Source organism: Zingiber officinale, chromosome 4B (assembly GCF_018446385.1).
Source record: "Zingiber officinale cultivar Zhangliang chromosome 4B, Zo_v1.1, whole genome shotgun sequence".
NCBI lineage: Eukaryota > Viridiplantae > Streptophyta > Magnoliopsida > Zingiberales > Zingiberaceae > Zingiber > Zingiber officinale.
Window position 1 is genome coordinate 126,399,441 of NC_055993.1, and position 18,223 is coordinate 126,417,663.

The following is an 18,223-nucleotide window of genomic DNA, read 5'->3' on the forward strand; positions in this document are numbered from 1 at the left end:
TTCTTGTAGTGTCATCCTCAGTGGCAAAATTAAATCAACACCAATTACACTTGCTATTAGAATAAAGCTTCCAATTAAACCGTAAAATGCCAATCCACTTTCTTCTTATGATAGTGAGGAAGGAAACACTAAAAGCCATACAAAAGAAAGCCCGCACTTTTAGGAGTTATCATGCCAAAGGAAGAGCCATAATTTTCCTTCCTTCCACACAACACCACATCAACACTATAAATATATATACATGTGTGTGTCTCCCACCAAGCTTTGTTCTCAAACATGTACATGGCTTCACACACCACTTGTTCTGCTCTCCCCCTCCTCCTCTATCTTTTCCTTATTGTCCCACCACAAGTGCTAGTTGGAGCGCGGAGCTTAAACGGAAGGGGTTGGCAGTCTGGAGGGACGACAAACGATAGCCTATGCGAGTTGGCAGTGATTCCTCAGGGTTACAAGTGCCAAGAGTACAAGGTGTAGAGAGATATTGTTCGTGTGTGTTTTCTATTTCCCAAAATTAATGTGAATTGATGTGTTATGGAAGGTTCAAACTGAAGATGGATACATTCTTGGCTTACAAAGAATTCCACAAGGACGTGACAGCGATCGAGAAGGCAAGAAAAGGCAGCCAGTGCTATTGCAGCATGGAATTCTCGTGGTACATTTTTTTTTCTTATCTAATAAATAAAAATTATTTATTTAATTATTTATTTATTTATTTTGTATTAATTGGAATTTCAGGATGGGATGAGCTGGGCGCTGAATTCACCAGAGGAGTCACTAGCCTTCATCTTGGCAGACAATGGATTTGATGTGTGGATAGCAAACACAAGAGGAACAACGTGGAGCCCTACTCACATTTCTCTCAACATAACTGATCAGGTACTTAATTCATTTTCCTAATTAAACTACTAATTACAATATCTAGCTAGTTGTCTAATTATATTGCTGTATTATCAATTAATTAATTGATTAATTAACAGGCATTTTGGTCTTTCTCTTGGGATGAACTGGCCTCTTATGATCTCCCTGCCATCTTGGACTTTGTCTACCAACAAACCGGCCAGAAGGTGGATTATGTTGGCCATTCTCTGGTAAAAATTAATTTACATATATACTAATTAATCATGAAACTACTAATTATAATTTATTTTGATATCAAAAAGGAGATAAATTCATATTTGGAATTAATTACATGGCAATACTTCACTATGCAGGGCACTTTGATGGCTTTGTCATCTTTGTCTCAAGGGAAGCTTGTAGACAAGATGAAATCAGCAGCTCTTCTCAGTCCAATTGCTTACTTGTCTCACATCACTACTCGACTGGGAAAGCTTGCAGCCAGAGTATTTGTTGCAGATGCATGTATCGAATTCGTTCTCCGATAAAACTAGACGTCACGCGATACTATCAATTTCGTCGTGAGACCATAGTTTTGTGACCAAGCATCACAATTCTGTTTATGCAAGTGAAAGAGGGACTTAATGAAGTTTTTACTGATTTTTTTTTTCAGGTTATTAAATGGCTCGGGGTATCAGAATTTAATCTCAAATCGTAATGATTACTTAAACTTGTGATTAGAGTTTAAGCAGTTACATATATGTTGATTCTCTTAGAGTATAATTATAATTTAAATGCAAATTTTGCATCAGGAAGATTTCATCAGATTTCCTTAATAAATTGTGCGATCATCCAGGTGTGGATTGCTTTGATTTAGCGGCAGCGATTTCAGGTATTATTTATATTTGTTTTCTTAAAAATTATATATATATATATATATATATATATATATATATATAATTCAAATGTTCATTGTTGTTTTATTCCTTCTTTTTGAGTAATTATTGTTGAATATAGCTAGTGTTATATGTTTAGTCCCATATTGAAAAGGAAGAAGAACTTTGATAGGCTTATTAAAGGATGTACATAAAACATGGTTTCTTTGATTGTTGATCAAATGGAACATATTTATGTATATAAATCAAAATGGGCATATATGGGCACAAATTAAAATTCGGAATTAAAATCTTGGAGGGAACCTATCATCAAACATATCTTCCAACATTTTTCTTCCAACAATTATTTCAGTAGATATCTAATATTTTTTATTTGAATTAAATATCCATCAGTGTGTCATTTCTTGTGTATGATAGGGAACAATTGCTGCCTCAATCACACCGCCGTGGAATACTATTTGAAGTATGAACCGCAACCAACATCGATAAAGAATTTAATTCATTTAGCTCAAAGTAAGTTCTTTCTTAAGGTCTTACTTCCGATGCATATGTCGATTATGTAGAGGGTTCTTATTGTTCGAATAGGCTAAGCTAAGTAGTGAATTGGTTGTGTTTAGCTTCACATTTACATGGTTTCAAGATGTACATCATTGTGCCAACTATCGATAACCCGAACGCATCCTAACACATGTTTACAGTGGTGAGAGATGGAGTGATAACGAAATACGATTACGGAAGCAAGACGGCTAACATGAGGCACTACAACCAAGTGAATCCCCCGCCCTATGACATGTCGAACATTCCAAAGGATTTTCCTTTGTTTCTTAGCTATGGCGGCCGGGATGAGCTCTCCGATGTCGAAGATGTTCTACAACTCTTAGATGACCTCAAGTTGCATGACGTGGATAAGCTAACAGTTCAGTATGTGGAAGAGTATGCCCATCTTGATTTTATATTAGGGATTAATGCTAAAGCTATTGTTTATGGTTCAATAATCTCATTCTTTAATACACATTAAATGTCAATTATTTAATGTAATTGGGATTACAAATGATGAGATGGATTGTTCAATTTGGCAAATCAAGTGATAAATGTATTGTAGTAATTTTATATTAAATGATAAAACAACTAAGGTAATGTCAATAACTTGATGTACTAATTATGATGATTGGATAGAGGTGCCTCCAATAAACAGTAGTTGTTGGCTAATCATTGAAGAGTAGATAAATCTTTATCCACTTAGAAGTAGATGGCTTTGGAGGTGTCTCTAAGTAATGCTAATTTTTTCTAGGAGGCTATAAAAAACCTCCTAAAGTTAGAAATTAATCAATAATTAGTGTATTCATCTTTCTAGTAATTCCTGAGCTTTCAAAGTTTGTAAGAGGCGTCTTTGCCTTCAACGAAGGAGTTTTTTAGTAAGTGATGTCGCGATAAAGGGGGCCCACCAAGCGTGGGTCAAAGGCAGAGATAGTAGTCGATGTGGAAGTCAAAGTTAAGGTGGTCAACGATGGCCAGACGTGGTCAACGATGGCCAGACGTGGTCAACGATCCCACCAAAGACGACCGAGCGGAAATCGACGCCAATTGTCGATCGGGCATGAAGTACCCGATTTTCCAAGTGGCTTGTTTGAGCAGAACGCCCGTCCGGCCAGGAGGATTACAACAAGAACATCATATCCTCATTACGGATCAAAGGAATGTTAAGGTGGTCGGAGCGCTTGTCTGGTCGGGCGAAAACAATCTACTGAATCAAGTCATTGACAGGAAAAGCAGCAGATGTCGACCGAGCGGAGGAATCCTGACCGAGTGGCTACCTAGCTTGGCCGAACAGTGGGGCCATTCCCTTATCTCTTAATATTTCTTTGGGAGGTAATGTCGCTGACAACAAGGCATGGTTAACAGATGAATCGTACGATGGAAGCTTCTATTGTTTCATCAGAGATTTACATGTTTTATTAAGGTATGATGTCAGAGATACTTTTCTGAATATCCTTTCATAGGACGGTTGGGAAAGCATGCTTGTGCCTTGAGGAGGGTACACGTCGCCCACTGAGGCATTATATCCCACTGAGGCATTATATAAAGGGGGTCCATGCACCTGCAGAGGTATGTGCTATTCACCATTCATGCTTGTGCTTTCACTATTGATACATTGCTCTGTTTTCTACTGTTCCGGTGACTGACTTGAGCGTCAGAGGCCTAACACTGGGGACCCCTTCCCTGGCCCAGCACTAGCATTTTCTATGTTGCAGAGCGGAGTGGAGGCTTCATGCGGTCAACCAAGGAGCCACATCCCCAGCCAACCTTCTTCACGATCTTTGGACAGGATCAGTAAGCTTTAAATTGCCTTGGATTAATAATTATCTAGGTTGTAACCAAAGGATTTATCTAACTTTTTTTTTCAAGGCTATTCACCCTCTTTAGCCGGCCTAACATGGGCCTACAGTTGATATCAGAGTGAGGTGCGCTTTAGAAGAACTAATCGTCAACTAAAGCAAAAGAAAGATGGCTGGATTTAGCATCTACTCGCCAAAATTCGAGGTGGAGTTCGCGTTATAGAAGTGAAAAATGGAGATATACTTTAGAACTGATTTTAATATTTAACTAACTATGAAATTTGATTTTGAAGTACCTGTAGATAAGAATGGAGAAGAAAATGAAGAGCATCTCTCGAACAAAAAGTAGCAGACCGAGTTCATGGCAAACGGTAAGATCAAACTCCACCTTCTTAGTGTTGGTGCGGGAAGCATCCAACGATCGAACCTGAGTTTTGATAATGACAAAGGATTCAAAGTTAAGATGTGTGGTGATCTAACGGTCTAAATGAGATTGCAGGAAAGTCCTAAGTGTACTTAGGCAAAAGCCCTAACCGTGGTTAGGCAAGGTGAAAACCCTAGGGGGTGGTAACCCTATGCGGAAAGTCTTGTTGGGTCGAGTGCTTCAGGCAAAAGTCCTAGGGGGGTAACCCTAGGTGGAAAATCCTGGTGTCGCGAACCAGGTGAAAGACTGGACCAGCCGAGAAGCGGACGTCCAGCAGAAAGTCCGAAAGCATCGAGTACCGAGCAAAAGTCCAGTCGATCTGGAGGATCGTACTGGCAACAGGTAAATCTCCTGAGTGGAGTAGGTGAGGACGCGTTCCCCGCAGAGGGAACAGTAGGTGTCGGGTCGACCTAGGGTTTCCAGTCGAAAATCTAAAGTCAGATCCGGGCAGTCCGACAATTGTCAAGTTTATCTATAATATTATTTCTGTGCTAACTTTGTTTTGCAGGATTTGTGTTTGGGACTAACACAATTTGCAGGAACAAAGGAGCAATTCAAACCTCAGATGAACAGTGTCCGAGGTGCCTCCATTGGGCTTGGAGGCGCCTCGGGTGCTAGCCGAAGCCAGCTGTCCAGAAGAGTTGGAGGTGCCTCGGAGGAAGCTTGGAGGCGCCTTCAGAGGGATGAGGTGCGACCAGGTTGGCGCTGATCCACCTGTGCGACTCGCCGGCCTGGAGGCGCCTCGGACAGGCTTGGAGGCGCCTCCAGCACTGTTTATAAGGGGACTTCGACCAGCAGCTCTGTACAACTTCCATAAAGTGATTCTCTTACGACAAGCCGCGAACTCAATGACCCCGAAGTGCTGTAGAAACATCCCGACGACCTGAAGCTCCGAATTCGCTATTTTTTAAGTGTTGTCAGTATATTTTAACTTCTGTCTATTGTACTCAATCTGTAGTATTTTCGAACTTATAGTTGTTGCCCACCGGAAGCGGTCAACTACCGCGGGCCTTCGAGTAGGAATGAGATAGGCTCCGAACGAAGTAACTTCTCGTGTTCCTCTGTGTTTGTTTTTATTCCGCTGCATTTATTTACTCGATTATTCTTACGATTCCGAAACGAACGAAATAGCCGCGAGCGCTATTCACCCCCCCCCCCCCTCTAGCGCTTTTCAATCTAACAAATGGTATCAGAGCAGGGTCATTTTGAATCAGTGCAACCACTATTCAAAACATTTTTTCGTGGTATTTTCAGTCTTGTCGGAGTCAAATTAGAATTAGCTTAATAGCTACATTCTAATTGCTTTATCGAATCGGTTTTGCTCGAGGTTGGTACAATACCACTCGAGCTCGTTTTTCCTTCTTTCTCCCGCACTGTTAATCCAAGACCCAGTCTTGGAACCGGTGTTATTGTTTTTGTCATTCAGGATTTTAAATGGCCCAACAAGAAGGTTTCAGCACCGTTCGCCCCCCACTCTTCTTCGGAGAAGACTTCGGATATTGGAATGGGCGAATGGAAACCTTCCTCAAGACACAGTTCGACACGTGGATGATAATCAAGACCGAAATACAACTGTCATCCGACGAAGACGGCAAGCCAACACCCTACGAAAAATGGGAATCAACCATAATCAAGAAGGTGGAAGCTGATGCCAAAGCGATATGCACCCTCCAATGCGGACTGACCAAGGAGGAGCTCAATAGAGTTGGTCCGTTCACATCAGCAAAAGAGCTCTAGGAGAAGCTGATCGAACTCCACGAGGGAACCTCCGACACAAAAGTAAGTAAACGTGGCTTGTTAATAAATTGTATAATCTAAAAATGCAGGAAGATGAGACGGCCTGCCAACTCCACGCACGTATACAAGACATTCTCAACTCCCTCCACGCAATCTGTCAAAAGGTAGAGAATAGGGACATCATAAGGTATGCACTCAACTCTTTTCCTAGGAGTACATTGTGGGCATCAATGGTAGATGCCTACAAAGTCTCCAAAGATTTATCGTTAACTAGATTAGACGAGCTATTTTCAGAATTTGAACTTCATGAGTAGACTAATACGCAGCCTTCCGAGAAAGGAATTGCTTTGCTTGCAGGTACCGGTGGAGCTCGCAAATCTAGATCACGACGAAGAACCGAACAGGAGCCGGAATCATAAACTGACTCAGATGAAGAAGACAATGAACTAACCATTGAACTCATGAACCTTGTAAAGAGACTCTACAAGAATAAGAAAGGCTTCAACAAAAGAGACCTAAAGAAGGTAGTCCAATCCAAGGAGGCTCAACCGAATTCTAAGGTAAAATTTGAGGTGATCTGCTACGGATGCAACCAGAAGGGGCATATCAAGGCCAACTACCCTAACCAAAAGGAAGCGAAGAAGCAGAGAAGGTAGAAGGCCCTGAAGGTGACATGGGATGAATCTTCCTCAGAAGACGACGACGATGAACTCGATCAGAGGAGTTTACTTGCGTTGATGGCCCGGGACCAGATCAACCTGTCCGAGAGCGAGAGCGAGTCGGAGGCCGAGTCCGAGCAAAGCCACGGATCCGTATCCATTTCTGAAGGGCCCGATACCTCTGTAAGTATCTCTCGACTCAATAATTTAGTTAACTATTTGTTACGAAAATTAGCTAAATCAAACCTTAGAGTCAAGTCACTTCTAAAGGAAGTAGAAGTCCTTAAAGAAGTGACTAACTCCGAACCTTTGACTGAACCAGCTCAGACTGGAAACTCAACTCAAGTTCAAAAACTTGAAGAAGAGAATTCTAGCCTGAAAACTCAAGTCAAGTATCTGGAGAAACACTAGAACGGTTTTCTTTAGGTTCCAAGAATCTTGAACTAATTCTTGGGACACAAAGAGTCGTTTACAATAGAACTGGTTTAGGATTTAAACCAAAGAAAAAATATAAATCCTATTTATCTCTTGTACAAAAAGCAAATAGAAAAACAGTCTAAGCATGGGTCCCCATGTCCAAATTGATTAATCAAGTTGGACTTGGTCAATATTGGATTCCGAGAGATCAAATACACTACCTCGATAGACCATATCGAGGCTATGATACAGGGGGAGCAAAAAAGAAAGACAATACTAATAAAACGAACATAATTCAAAATTTAAAATTTAATTAAAAATTTGAAATTAAGTTAAGAATTCAAAATTCATTTAAAAATTCAAAATTAAATTAAAAATTAAAAATTCAATTAAAAATTAAAAATTCAATTAAAAATTCTAAATTCAATTAAAAATTCTAAATTAAATTCAAAAATTCTAAATTCAATTAAAAATTCATTCTAAATCAAATTGCAAAGGAAGGCTCTAGAATATCTTGCACCTCCGAAATAAATCGACCCGATAAGGGTAAATAAAAGTAGACTACCCGAAAGGGTAATTAAGGTTAGATTAAAATGGGTTAGGTTTAACTTGACTCACGGTACTGGTGAAGTATTGGATGATAGTACGTTGGGGAAGCTTAGTCATCGCATGTGTAGGAAGATATGGCTTCGACTTGGTGCGTTTTGCTAAGTGGAACTAACCGAAGCTACCCTTTATGGATCTTAACTAGTTAGACCAAGGTTTTGTACTAAGTCCAATGAGTAGGACTATTTGGAAAACCTCGAAGGCATGGTTACTTTAATGATGTCCAAGTGACTCACCATACCTAGAAGTTTATCTAAAGAATGTCTACTTGTTGAACCTAAAGCTAAACATGAATCTAACACAAAGTTAAACCAAACCCTAAAAATAAACATTAATTCATCTCACAACAATTATAGGATTCTCTGATTGAAAATTTAGATCAGGTGAGATGACTAAGGAATATAAATTAATTAAAAATGAATTTAACATTTAATCAATCAAACTTAATTATTTTCAAAATTAATCAAACTTAATTATTTTCAAAATAAATCAAACTTAATTAACTTAAATTATTTTAAATTTTTTTATTAACTTAAAATTATTTTTTCAAATCGTAATTAAAACTAATTCAAAATTGAACTCGTAATTAAAACTTTTTCAAAATTAATTATTTTTTAAATTTAATTAACTTAAATCATTTTCAAAATTAATTAACTTAAATCATTTTTTAAATTAATTAACTTAAAAATATTTTTCAAAATTAATTAACTTAAATCATTTTTTAAATTAATTAACTTAAAAATAATTTTCAAAATTAATTAACTTAAAATATTTTTCAAAATTAATTAACTTAAAATATTTTTCAAAATTAATTAACTTAAATCATTTTTAAAATTAATTAACTTAAAAATATTTTTCAAAATTAATTAACTTAAAATATTTTTCAAAATTAATTAACTTAAAATATTTTTCAAAATTAATTTACTTAAATCATTTTTTTAATTAATTAACTTAAAAATATTTTTCAAAATTAATTAACTTAAATCATTTTTTTAATTAATTAACTTAAAAATATTTTTCAAAATTAATTAACTTAAAATTATCCTTCAAAATTAATTAACTTAAAATTATCCTTCAAAATTAATTAACTTAAAATTATCTTTCAAAATTAATTAACTTAAAATTATTTTTTAAAATTAAATTAACTTTTAATACTTAGTCTAAAAACCTAATTAATAGAAATTAATAACCTCTCAAAACTTAATTAATCATAAACTTCTTCAACGATGAAAAAAAAAAAATTGGAACACGTGGCGCCTGAACAGAGGTGCCTCCCTCACAAGGGAGGCGCCCTCAACAGCGGCAGGAAATTTCCCACCGACCTGATTAGGGCGTCTCGGACCATCTCAGAGGCGCCTCCAAAGGCGCCTTCATTCCGCGATTTTGCCACGAACAGAAGGCTTCTTCCGAAACACAACACAAGGTTCTCGTGCGATTTCGCCCCAACCAAGGTGCCTTCAACCCACCTCTTCCTCCTCTGCTCCTAGCAATGCCTCCTAGGTATACTCCAAACTCTTCTCAATCATCTGTTACATAAATTTCGTGCTAGTTTTACTATTTTTCTTGTGTAATGTCAAAAATAGGCAGCGTCGCATTGTGGATCCTACACCGGCTAGGGTTCCTTTTGCGGACCCTAGATTCCCCTCAGAACAGCATAGGATAGATTTTGCTAGGTTTACCTTTGAGTCCATTAAACCTAGGTATATTGGTAGGGAATATTTTGCCCAATTTTGTCTCCACGCAGTCCAGATGATAGAATACTATCATCTAGCCAAACTGGTTGACTGCACCACTACAGTGAATCAAGACCTGTGTGCCCAGTTCTATCACAACCTTGAAAAGGTTGATGATAGCACCTATTCCACCAGAGTTAGTGGCACTGACCTTCAGTTGACTCCCTCCCTACTTCGCACTAGCTTAGAGCTTAGGGAGTCTCAGCGTACATTCTTATGTTACCCGAGTAGGGAGCTGCCTTTCAGTGATCCCTATTCCCACATTACCTTAGACGACATCTACATGCATTTTTTTGGGGAGGAGAGACCCATTGGTCTGGCTGAGTTCAGGCCCACTCTCCTTCGAGTTCAGGACTATGTTATGTGCATAGTCTTGACAGCATGCATCCTGCCCATCACATCTCGAGACGTCTCGAAGATGTGCCCATCCCACTCATTCTTTTTGTATGCCCTTAGCCAGTGCCTTGACATAGACATTGCACTGCACATGTTTCATAACATCATTCAGGCATCTAGTACAGTCACATCTGGAGTGATTCATATACCCTACTGTCATATCCTGACCCAGATTTTCTCCACCTCTAGGATAGACACTACTAGAGGGGCACTTATACCACTGATTATATATGATGAGTTAGGTCAGTGTAGTCTTAGATTACCGGGTGCAGAGGTCACTGCATAGGGGATTCTGTCCTGGAAGGGCCGACCACAGCCAGTCGCTGCTCATAATGCTCTAGAGGTCGAGGACGTACTAGATGAGGGTGAGGAGTGGCCCGACTTCCTGGCAGAGGACTTTTTCGCAGATCCGTCCACCTCTGTCGGGCCCTCCACATCTGTCGGGCCCTCGACTTCGACATCACTTTCTGTCGAGGACAGACTAGCCCGCCTTGAGGTTCAGTCCATCGAGACTTGACGCGTTGTTCGAGAGAGTCATCGTTTCCTCCAATCCGAGATAGCTGCGGGGTTCACTTCTCTCTGAGATGAGATTCGTCGCCAGGGACAACCTCAGCCTGCACCCGAGCAGCCCCTTGCACCACCCCCAGCCGATGATCCCCTAGCTGCCGATCCTCCAGCTGACGATCCACCTGCGTGACTCTATCTTTATAGATTGTCTTGATATGCCATCACTTTTTGGATCTGGATGTCTTGCTCACCTTTTTTGTTGTATCTTGGAGTTGGTTATCTTATATTTAGCTGACTTGTGCTTTCATTCAGCACTTATTTGTCACTTTTTCAAAAGTGTGAGTATAATTTCAAAACCACTTTTAAATTGTTTTAAAAATTTTAGGGAAAATAATGATTTCAAAATCCCAATTTCTTAGAATTTAAAAGTTGGACTTAGTTTAGGCTCTACCCTAGAAATCATGTTCCCCTAGATTTAAGCCAGCGCATCTCACAAACACCTAGGTATACCTTGCTTGTGTTTGAAAAACATAGAACGGCGTGAGATGCATAGGGTACAGCCTGGACTCCTGAATGCTTATATCTGTGCATCAATATGAGTCTGGGCGTTAAATTCTTTATTAACAGTAATCAAGTCAAGTCTTCCAGCAATAGTCAAAACTAACTGGATCTATAAACTTAACTTGACTAACCAAGTGAAAGTTGCTGCCCTCTAGGCAATCAGCAAGTAGCTAAAGGTTAGACAGTTGGTGAAGGAAATGGAAATATTAAGCATGCTAGTACTGTGGGCTCTAATATTTGACCAAAAAATTTGGATAACCTAAAATCCATTTAACTTGACTCATGCTTGGACTTAAGGACCAACTGAATTTGATTAAATAACCTAAATTAAATTTTTAGTTACTCCCTCTTCGTCCTAAAAGTTAACAAGTTCTTACTCCTAATTTTTTTTAAAAAAAATTAAGTATTGTTTTATTCAAATTAAGTTAAGTACCTTGTTAACTTAAGCTATATTTTCAAAATTCAATGTTTGCAAAAGGCTTAGCTAAGTAATTCATATAGCAACTTTCAAACTTGTTCAACTTAGCCAACCTTGAAATCTAACTTTATAAATTCTTGCTAAGGTATTTTCCTAAGTTACCTTTCAGATTCATTCTTTACTTAGCTAAAAGTGTTAAAAAGCATATTTTTGCAAAATTTAACTCATTGCTTTCAAAATATTTTTGCTAAGTAAAAGGCGACTTCAAATCTTTTTTCAAAAATTATCTAACTAAGTTCTTTTTCTAACAAATTTTCAAAATTTAGCTAAGTATTTTTCAAAAAACAACTAAGTTTCAATAGTGGCTAAAGTCATCATTCTAAGTCAACCATATATTAGCCTTTTAAACTTAGGTGAAAATTCCTTTTTATCCTTCGAAGTCAACTTAGCATTTATCCCTTCTTTCAAAGCCTAATCTGTTTTTCAAAAAAGTTAAAAATTATTTAAAACTGGCTTATTTTTTATAAATGGCAAAGGGGGAGAGTAGAGAAATTCAAAAGTAAAAGAAGTCTGATTCAAAAAGCCCTGTATTAAGGGGGAGCTTCACAAAGTTTAAGTGTAGCTTAAGTTATGCTTGTATTTAAATTAATGTACTTAAGCTTGCTCACTTACACTTTTTTATGCATTTGTTTTACTTTACTTTGAATTTTGGTTGCCATAATCAAAAAGGGGGAGATTGTTGGTGCGGGAAGCATCCGACGATCGAACCTAAGTTTTGATAATGGCAAAGGATTCAAAGTTAAGATGTGTGGTGATCTAACGGTCTAAATGAGATTGCAGGAAAGTCCTAAGTGTACTTAGGCAAAAGCCCTAACTGTGGTTAGGCAAGGTGAAAACCCTAGGGGGTGGTAACCCTAGGCCATAGGGGGTGGTAACCCTAGGTCATAGGGGGTGGTAACCCTATGAAAAAAGTCTTGGTGGTTCGAGTGCTTCAGGCAAAAGTCCTGGGGGGGTAACCCTAGGTGGAAAGTCCTGGTGTCGCAAACCAGATGAAAGACTGGACCAGCCGGGAAGCGGATGTCCAGCAGAAAGTCCGGAAGCATCGAGCACCGAGCAAAAGTCCAGTCGATCTGGAGGATCATACTGGCAACAGGTAAATCTCCTGAGTGGAGTAGGTGAGGACGTGTTCTCTGCAGAGGGAACAGTAGGCGTCGGATCGACCTAGGGTTTCCGGTCGGATATTCGAAGTCAGACCCGGATAGTCCGACGATTGTCAAGTTTATCTATAATATTATTTCTGTGCTAACTTTGTTTTGCAGGGTTTGTGTTTGGGACTAACACAATTTGCATGAACAAAGTGTTGGTACAGGGGGGACCGGCAAGAGGGGGGTGAATTGTCTGCAAGTAAAAATAACCCTCCTCAAAACTTTTCAACTCTTTAAAATAAAGCAACACTTAATAACAAAACAAAATGACAGGAAAGAAATAAAACTTAGATTTTTAACCTGGTTACAATCAAGAGGGTTGTTAATCCAGGGCGATGAAAAGCGCAATAAGTAAACTCCTTCTCTGAAGGCGGAGAAGCCTTTTACACTTCGAAAGCTCACTAGTTGCTTAAATAGAAATTACAGAGTTACTTTTTCGTATCAAATCGTTGTTCTTTAAAGCTGCTCGAGACCCTCTTTATATAGGGGTTCTCAAGCTTATCAGATCACCTGATCCTTCAGGATCAGGTTTGACTCGAGAGGGATCGGTCTACCTATCCCCAGGTTCGGTCGACCGAACCTGCTATACCTGCCCAGCTTTACGTCCAGGTGCAGTCTCTGTGGATCGAGCTAGGTTCAGTCGACCGATCCTTTTGTTCGGTCGATCGATCGGCCAACGGTCTCCAACTGAGTTGGCCCGATCAAACTGCTCGACTTGGTCTCTGTATTAGCTTCGGTTCGGTCGACCAATCAGGATGTTCGGTCGACCAATCAGCTTTACTAACGGTCAGCTTCTGACGTGGTATTCGACGTGTCTGCTGCAGTTGGCTTCGGCTAAAGAAGGGTTCGGTCGACCGATCAATAGGTTCGGTCGACCGAACCGTTGAGAAGTCAACTTCCAGTTGACTTGCTCCGGTTCGGCTCCTTGGGTGATTGCGGCCATCCTGAATAGGGCTCACCCGAACCCAGTTCCCGGCCTTCTCCTCGAGTAGGCTTCCGTTCGGCTTCTCGTCCCTTGAACGCCGCGCACATTCTTCTCGCTCCACCGGAGTACTCTTCCGCAGCTCTCTCGTCCTTCGGACGCACCGAACCCGTCGGCTCCCTTTCCGTGTCGTCCTTCTCGCTAGCTGCGTCTTCCGCTCGACTTCCTGCGCTCCTAAGTTCCTGCACACTCAGACACAGGTTTCAGACAAAACGCAGGACCTAACCAACTTGGTTGATCACATCAAAACTACCACGGGGTCCAATAATCTCCCCCTTTTGATGTGCATCAACCCAAGTTCAAGTTAGGATAAAAAATAGACAAAAGTAATTTTAAGAAAATTACTTAACTAACAAGTATAACATAAATTTGCAATTAATAAAATTGCAACATAGTTTAGAGAAAAATAGATTAAAATTTTAAAATTTTAATTTTCCTAACTCCCCCTAAACTCCCCCTGAACTTGTACCTTTCTCTCCCCCTTTAATCACAGCAAAAAAGGGGGAAGCAAGTTCTTAAGATAGAAAAAAGAAATTCTGAGCAAATTTTTTTTGAATTTTCAAAAAGGAATTAGATTTTCTAAGTTAACAATTTCTAAAAATCTAAAACTTAGTAAGAAAAATGTTTGTACACTTTCAAAGCATTTTAATTCTACTTTTAATGCTTTTAGAGAAAGTTAATTAAATATTTTTGTTTCAATATTTCAGCTTCCAGGTCGTGGCGAGGCACTAGGCCTTCTTGGTTATTGGAGCAACAACCACTTCCTTAGACAAAGCCTCCATAAGGAAAAATGTTTAATTTTCTCTCTATAAAGCTTTTAATTTTAAGAGATTAGTTTAGCACAGATTTTGGAACCCAATAGAGGTTCCTTCCTACTGAATTAATCAGATACTTAGGGGGTACATAATTCTTGGGTACTCTTCTAAGTTCACCCTGATGATTTCTGATATACCAATTTAATTTTTCATATAATTTTATGTTTGATTTTAGAAATTTCTGTAAGCATGCATCATGTTTCAGATTTTCAATCTCAAGTTTTAATTTTTCATTTTCTGATTTTAAATTGTCGTATATTACTAGTGGACAGGCTTTTGCTAAAATCAATTTTAATTCAGCGTTTTCATTTTCTAATTTGTATAAATCTTTAGTCAAAGCTTTAATAAATTTAAAAGGCTGAGTTGGGGTTAGATTGCGTACCTTACTTACCTGACTCGGTGATGCTCCCCCTTTACTGCTGCTTTCTTCTCCTGAGGTGCCTCCCCCTTCATCTATGCTCATTTCTGAGCTAGATGTTTCTTCTAGCTGATGGTTGGCCATCAGTGTTATTCCCGAGAATTCTTGGACTTCGGATTCGGAGGACGACGAATCATCCCACGTAGCCTTTAGGTTGTGTTTGGGTCGAGCCGACTTCTTGCTCCTTTCTTTATCCTTCTGTTTGCTTTTTAATTTTGGGCAGTCTTCCTTGATGTGACCTTCTTCATTGCAATTGTAGCAACGGACTGTCCTTCTCTTTTGATGACGTTTACTTGACTGCGATCTAAACTTGTTAGATTTAAAAAACTTATTAAAACGCCTTACCATTAACGCAGCTTCGTCTTCGTCGATTGACGCTTCGGAGTCGGGATCGTCCTTTTCAGCTCGTAGAGCAATATTGAGGTTCGACTTCTCTACTGGTTTTCTGCAAGTCAAGACTCGTGAAGTTCGAAAGTTGAAAACAAGTTTTCTAAACTACTTACCTCAAAGTCCTTAGAGATGTAGTAAGCATCTACTAAGGACGCCCATTCCGGAGTCCTCGGGAAGGCGTTGAGCGCGTAGCGGATGGAGTCTCGGTTCGTTACCGTTTCGCCGAGATTCGTCAGTTGCGTTATCAGCTCCTTGATTCGTGCTTGGAGTTGCGCTACCTTCTCGCCGGTGTTCATTCGGAGATTCGTTAGTTGTGTCCGAAGAATGTCGCGCTTCGCTAATTTTGCTTCCGAGGTGCCTTCGTGGAGCTCTAGGAATTTCTCCCAGAAATCTTTTGCGGAGTCGTAGCTTCCGATCCGGCTTACCTCTTGGGGCGGAAGAACGCTGAGCAAATGAAACTCAGCCTTTCCGTTTGCCACAAAATCAGCATGCTCCTTCTTCATCCATCGGGATTCTTCTTTGTCTTCCGGAGCTGCAAAGCCATATTTCATAGTAATTAAAATGTCAAAATCTGTCTTGAAGAATACCTGCATTTTTCGCTTCCATGTAGCGAAATCTCCGTCAAACTTGGGGGGATGGATACTCTCGCCGGCCATTGTCCTGATTTTTGTGCTTCAGACGGCGGTTAGTCCTTCTGAGGTTGTCGGGCTCTGATACCACTTGTTTGTACAGTGGGGGCCGGCAAGAGCGGGGTGAATTGTCTGCAAGTAAAAATAACCCTCCTCAAAGCTTTTCAACTCTTTAAAATAAAGCAACACTTAATAACAAAACAAAATGACAGAAAAGAAATAAAACTCAGAGTTTTAACCTGGTTACAACCAAGAGGGTTGTTAATCCAGGGCGATGAAAAGCGCAGTAAGAAAACACCTTCTCTGAAGGCGGAGAAGCCTTTTACACTTCGAAAGCTCACTAGTTGCTTAAACAGAAATTACAGAGTTGCTTTTTCGTATCAAATCGTTGTTCTTTAAAGCTGCTCGAGACCCTCTTTATATAGGGGTTCTCAAGCTTATCAGATCACCTGATCCTTCGGGATCAGGTTTGACTCGAGAGGGATCGGTCGACCGATCCCCAGGTTCGGTCGACCGAACCTACTGTACCTACCCAACTTTACGTCCAGGTGCAGTCTCTGTGGATCGAGCTAGGTTCAGTCGACCGATCCTTTTGTTCGGTCGACCGATCGGCCAACGGTCTCCAGCTGAGTTGGCCCGATCAAACTGCTCGACTTGGTCTCTGTATTAGCTTCGGTTCGGTCGACCGATCAGGATATTCGGTCGACCGATCAGCTTTACCAACGGTCAGCTTCTGACGTGGCATTCAATGTGTCTGCTGCGGTTGGCTTCCGCTAAAGAAGGGTTCGGTCGACCGATCAATAGGTTCGGTCGACCGAACCGTTGAGAAGTCAACTTCCAGTTGACTTGCTCCGGTTCGGCTCCTTGGGTGATTGCGGCCATCCGGAATAGGACTCACCCGAACCCAGTTCCCGGCCTTCTCCTCGAGCAGGCTTCCGTCCGGCTTCTCGTCCCTCGAACGCCACGCACGTTCTTCTCGCTCCACCGGAGTACTCTTCCGCAGCTCTCTCGTCCTTCGGACGCACCGAGCCCATCAGCACCCTTTCCGTGTCGTCCTTCTCGCTAGCTGTGTCTTCCGCTCGACTTCCTGCGCTCCTAAGTTCCTGCACACTCAGACACAGGGTTCAGACAAAACGCAAGACCTAACCAACTTGGTTGATCACATCAAAACTACCACGGGGTCCATCACAAAGGAGCAATTCAAACCTCGGATGAACAATGTCCGAGGCGCCTCCATGGGGCTTGGAGGCGCCTCGGGTGCTAGCTGAAGCTAGCTGTCCAGAAGAGTTGGAGGCGCCTCGGAGGAAGCTGGAGGCGCCTTGGACCAGGCGTTGGAGGCGCCTTCAGAGGGATGAGGTGCGACCAAGTTTGTGCTGATCCACCCGAGCGACTCGGCGACCTGGAGGCACCTCAGACAGGCTTGGAGGCGCCTCCAGCACTATTTATAAGGGGACTTCGACCAGCAGCTTTGTACAACTTCCATAAAGCGATTCTCTTACGACAAGCTGCAAACTCAACGACCCCGAAGTGCTATAGAAACATCCTGACGCCCTGAAGCTCCGAATTCGCTATTTTTTAAGTGTTGTCGGTATATTTTTAACTTCTGCCTATTGTACTCAATCTGTAGTATTTTCGAACTTATAGTTGTTGCCCACCGGAAGCGGTCAACGACCGCGGGCCTTCGAGTAGGAGTCGAGATAGGCTCCGAACGAAGTAACTTCTCGTGTTCCTCTGTGTTTGTTTTTATTCCGCTGCGTTTATTTACTCTATTATTCTTACGATTCCGAAACGAACGAAATAGCCGCGAGCGCTATTCCCCCCCCCCCCCCCCCTCTACCGCTTTTCGATCCAACACTTAGTATACTACCATCTCAAGATGTTAACCGAATCAGTGCTTACAACTCAGTGAAAGAACTATGGGAAAATTTCTAGAGTTGCATGAAGGAACCTAGGAAACCAAGTTGGCGAAAAGAGATGTGCTCTGCAACTAGTTCAGCAATCTCCAACTAGAAAATAGAGAGCCAATCACTCAACTGCATTTGAAGCTTAAGGAGTATACCGGATTGGCCAACTTTGGAGAAATGATAACGAATTAAGATTCTCTAAGGTATGCTCTAAACACATTCCCAAGGACCTCGGACTGACATTGATAGTCAATTCTGTTGGACCTGGTGCGGCCGGCTAGAGATGGGTGAATAACCTGAAATAAGAGTTAGAAATTTCTCTTGCTTGGAACTTAGCAAGGACACAAATATTAGAT

General features: G+C 40.7%; 1 protein-coding gene across 1 annotated transcript; it reads left to right on the forward strand.

Annotated features, from left to right (window-relative positions):
- Positions 1–269: 269 nt before the first annotated feature.
- Positions 270–2,847, forward strand: LOC121977933 (triacylglycerol lipase 2-like). Its single transcript, XM_042530334.1, has 9 exons — positions 270–468; positions 539–652; positions 736–876; positions 978–1,088; positions 1,212–1,355; positions 1,508–1,548; positions 1,647–1,726; positions 2,148–2,243; positions 2,429–2,847. Exons 1-9 carry the CDS (start codon positions 277–279, stop codon positions 2,746–2,748), a joined length of 1,239 nt encoding a protein of 412 aa, XP_042386268.1. The 5' UTR covers positions 270–276; the 3' UTR covers positions 2,749–2,847.
- Positions 2,848–18,223: the final 15,376 nt, after the last annotated feature.

Coding starts and splice junctions, on each gene's coding strand:
- LOC121977933 (XM_042530334.1), top strand. CDS start 277: ATGTACATGGCTTCACACACCACTTGTTCTGCTCTCCCCCTCCTCCTC. Junction 877..977: donor CTCTCAACATAACTGATCAG/GTACTTAATTCA, acceptor ATTAATTAACAG/GCATTTTGGTCTTTCTCTTG. Junction 2,244..2,428: donor TTTAATTCATTTAGCTCAAA/GTAAGTTCTTTC, acceptor ACATGTTTACAG/TGGTGAGAGATGGAGTGATA.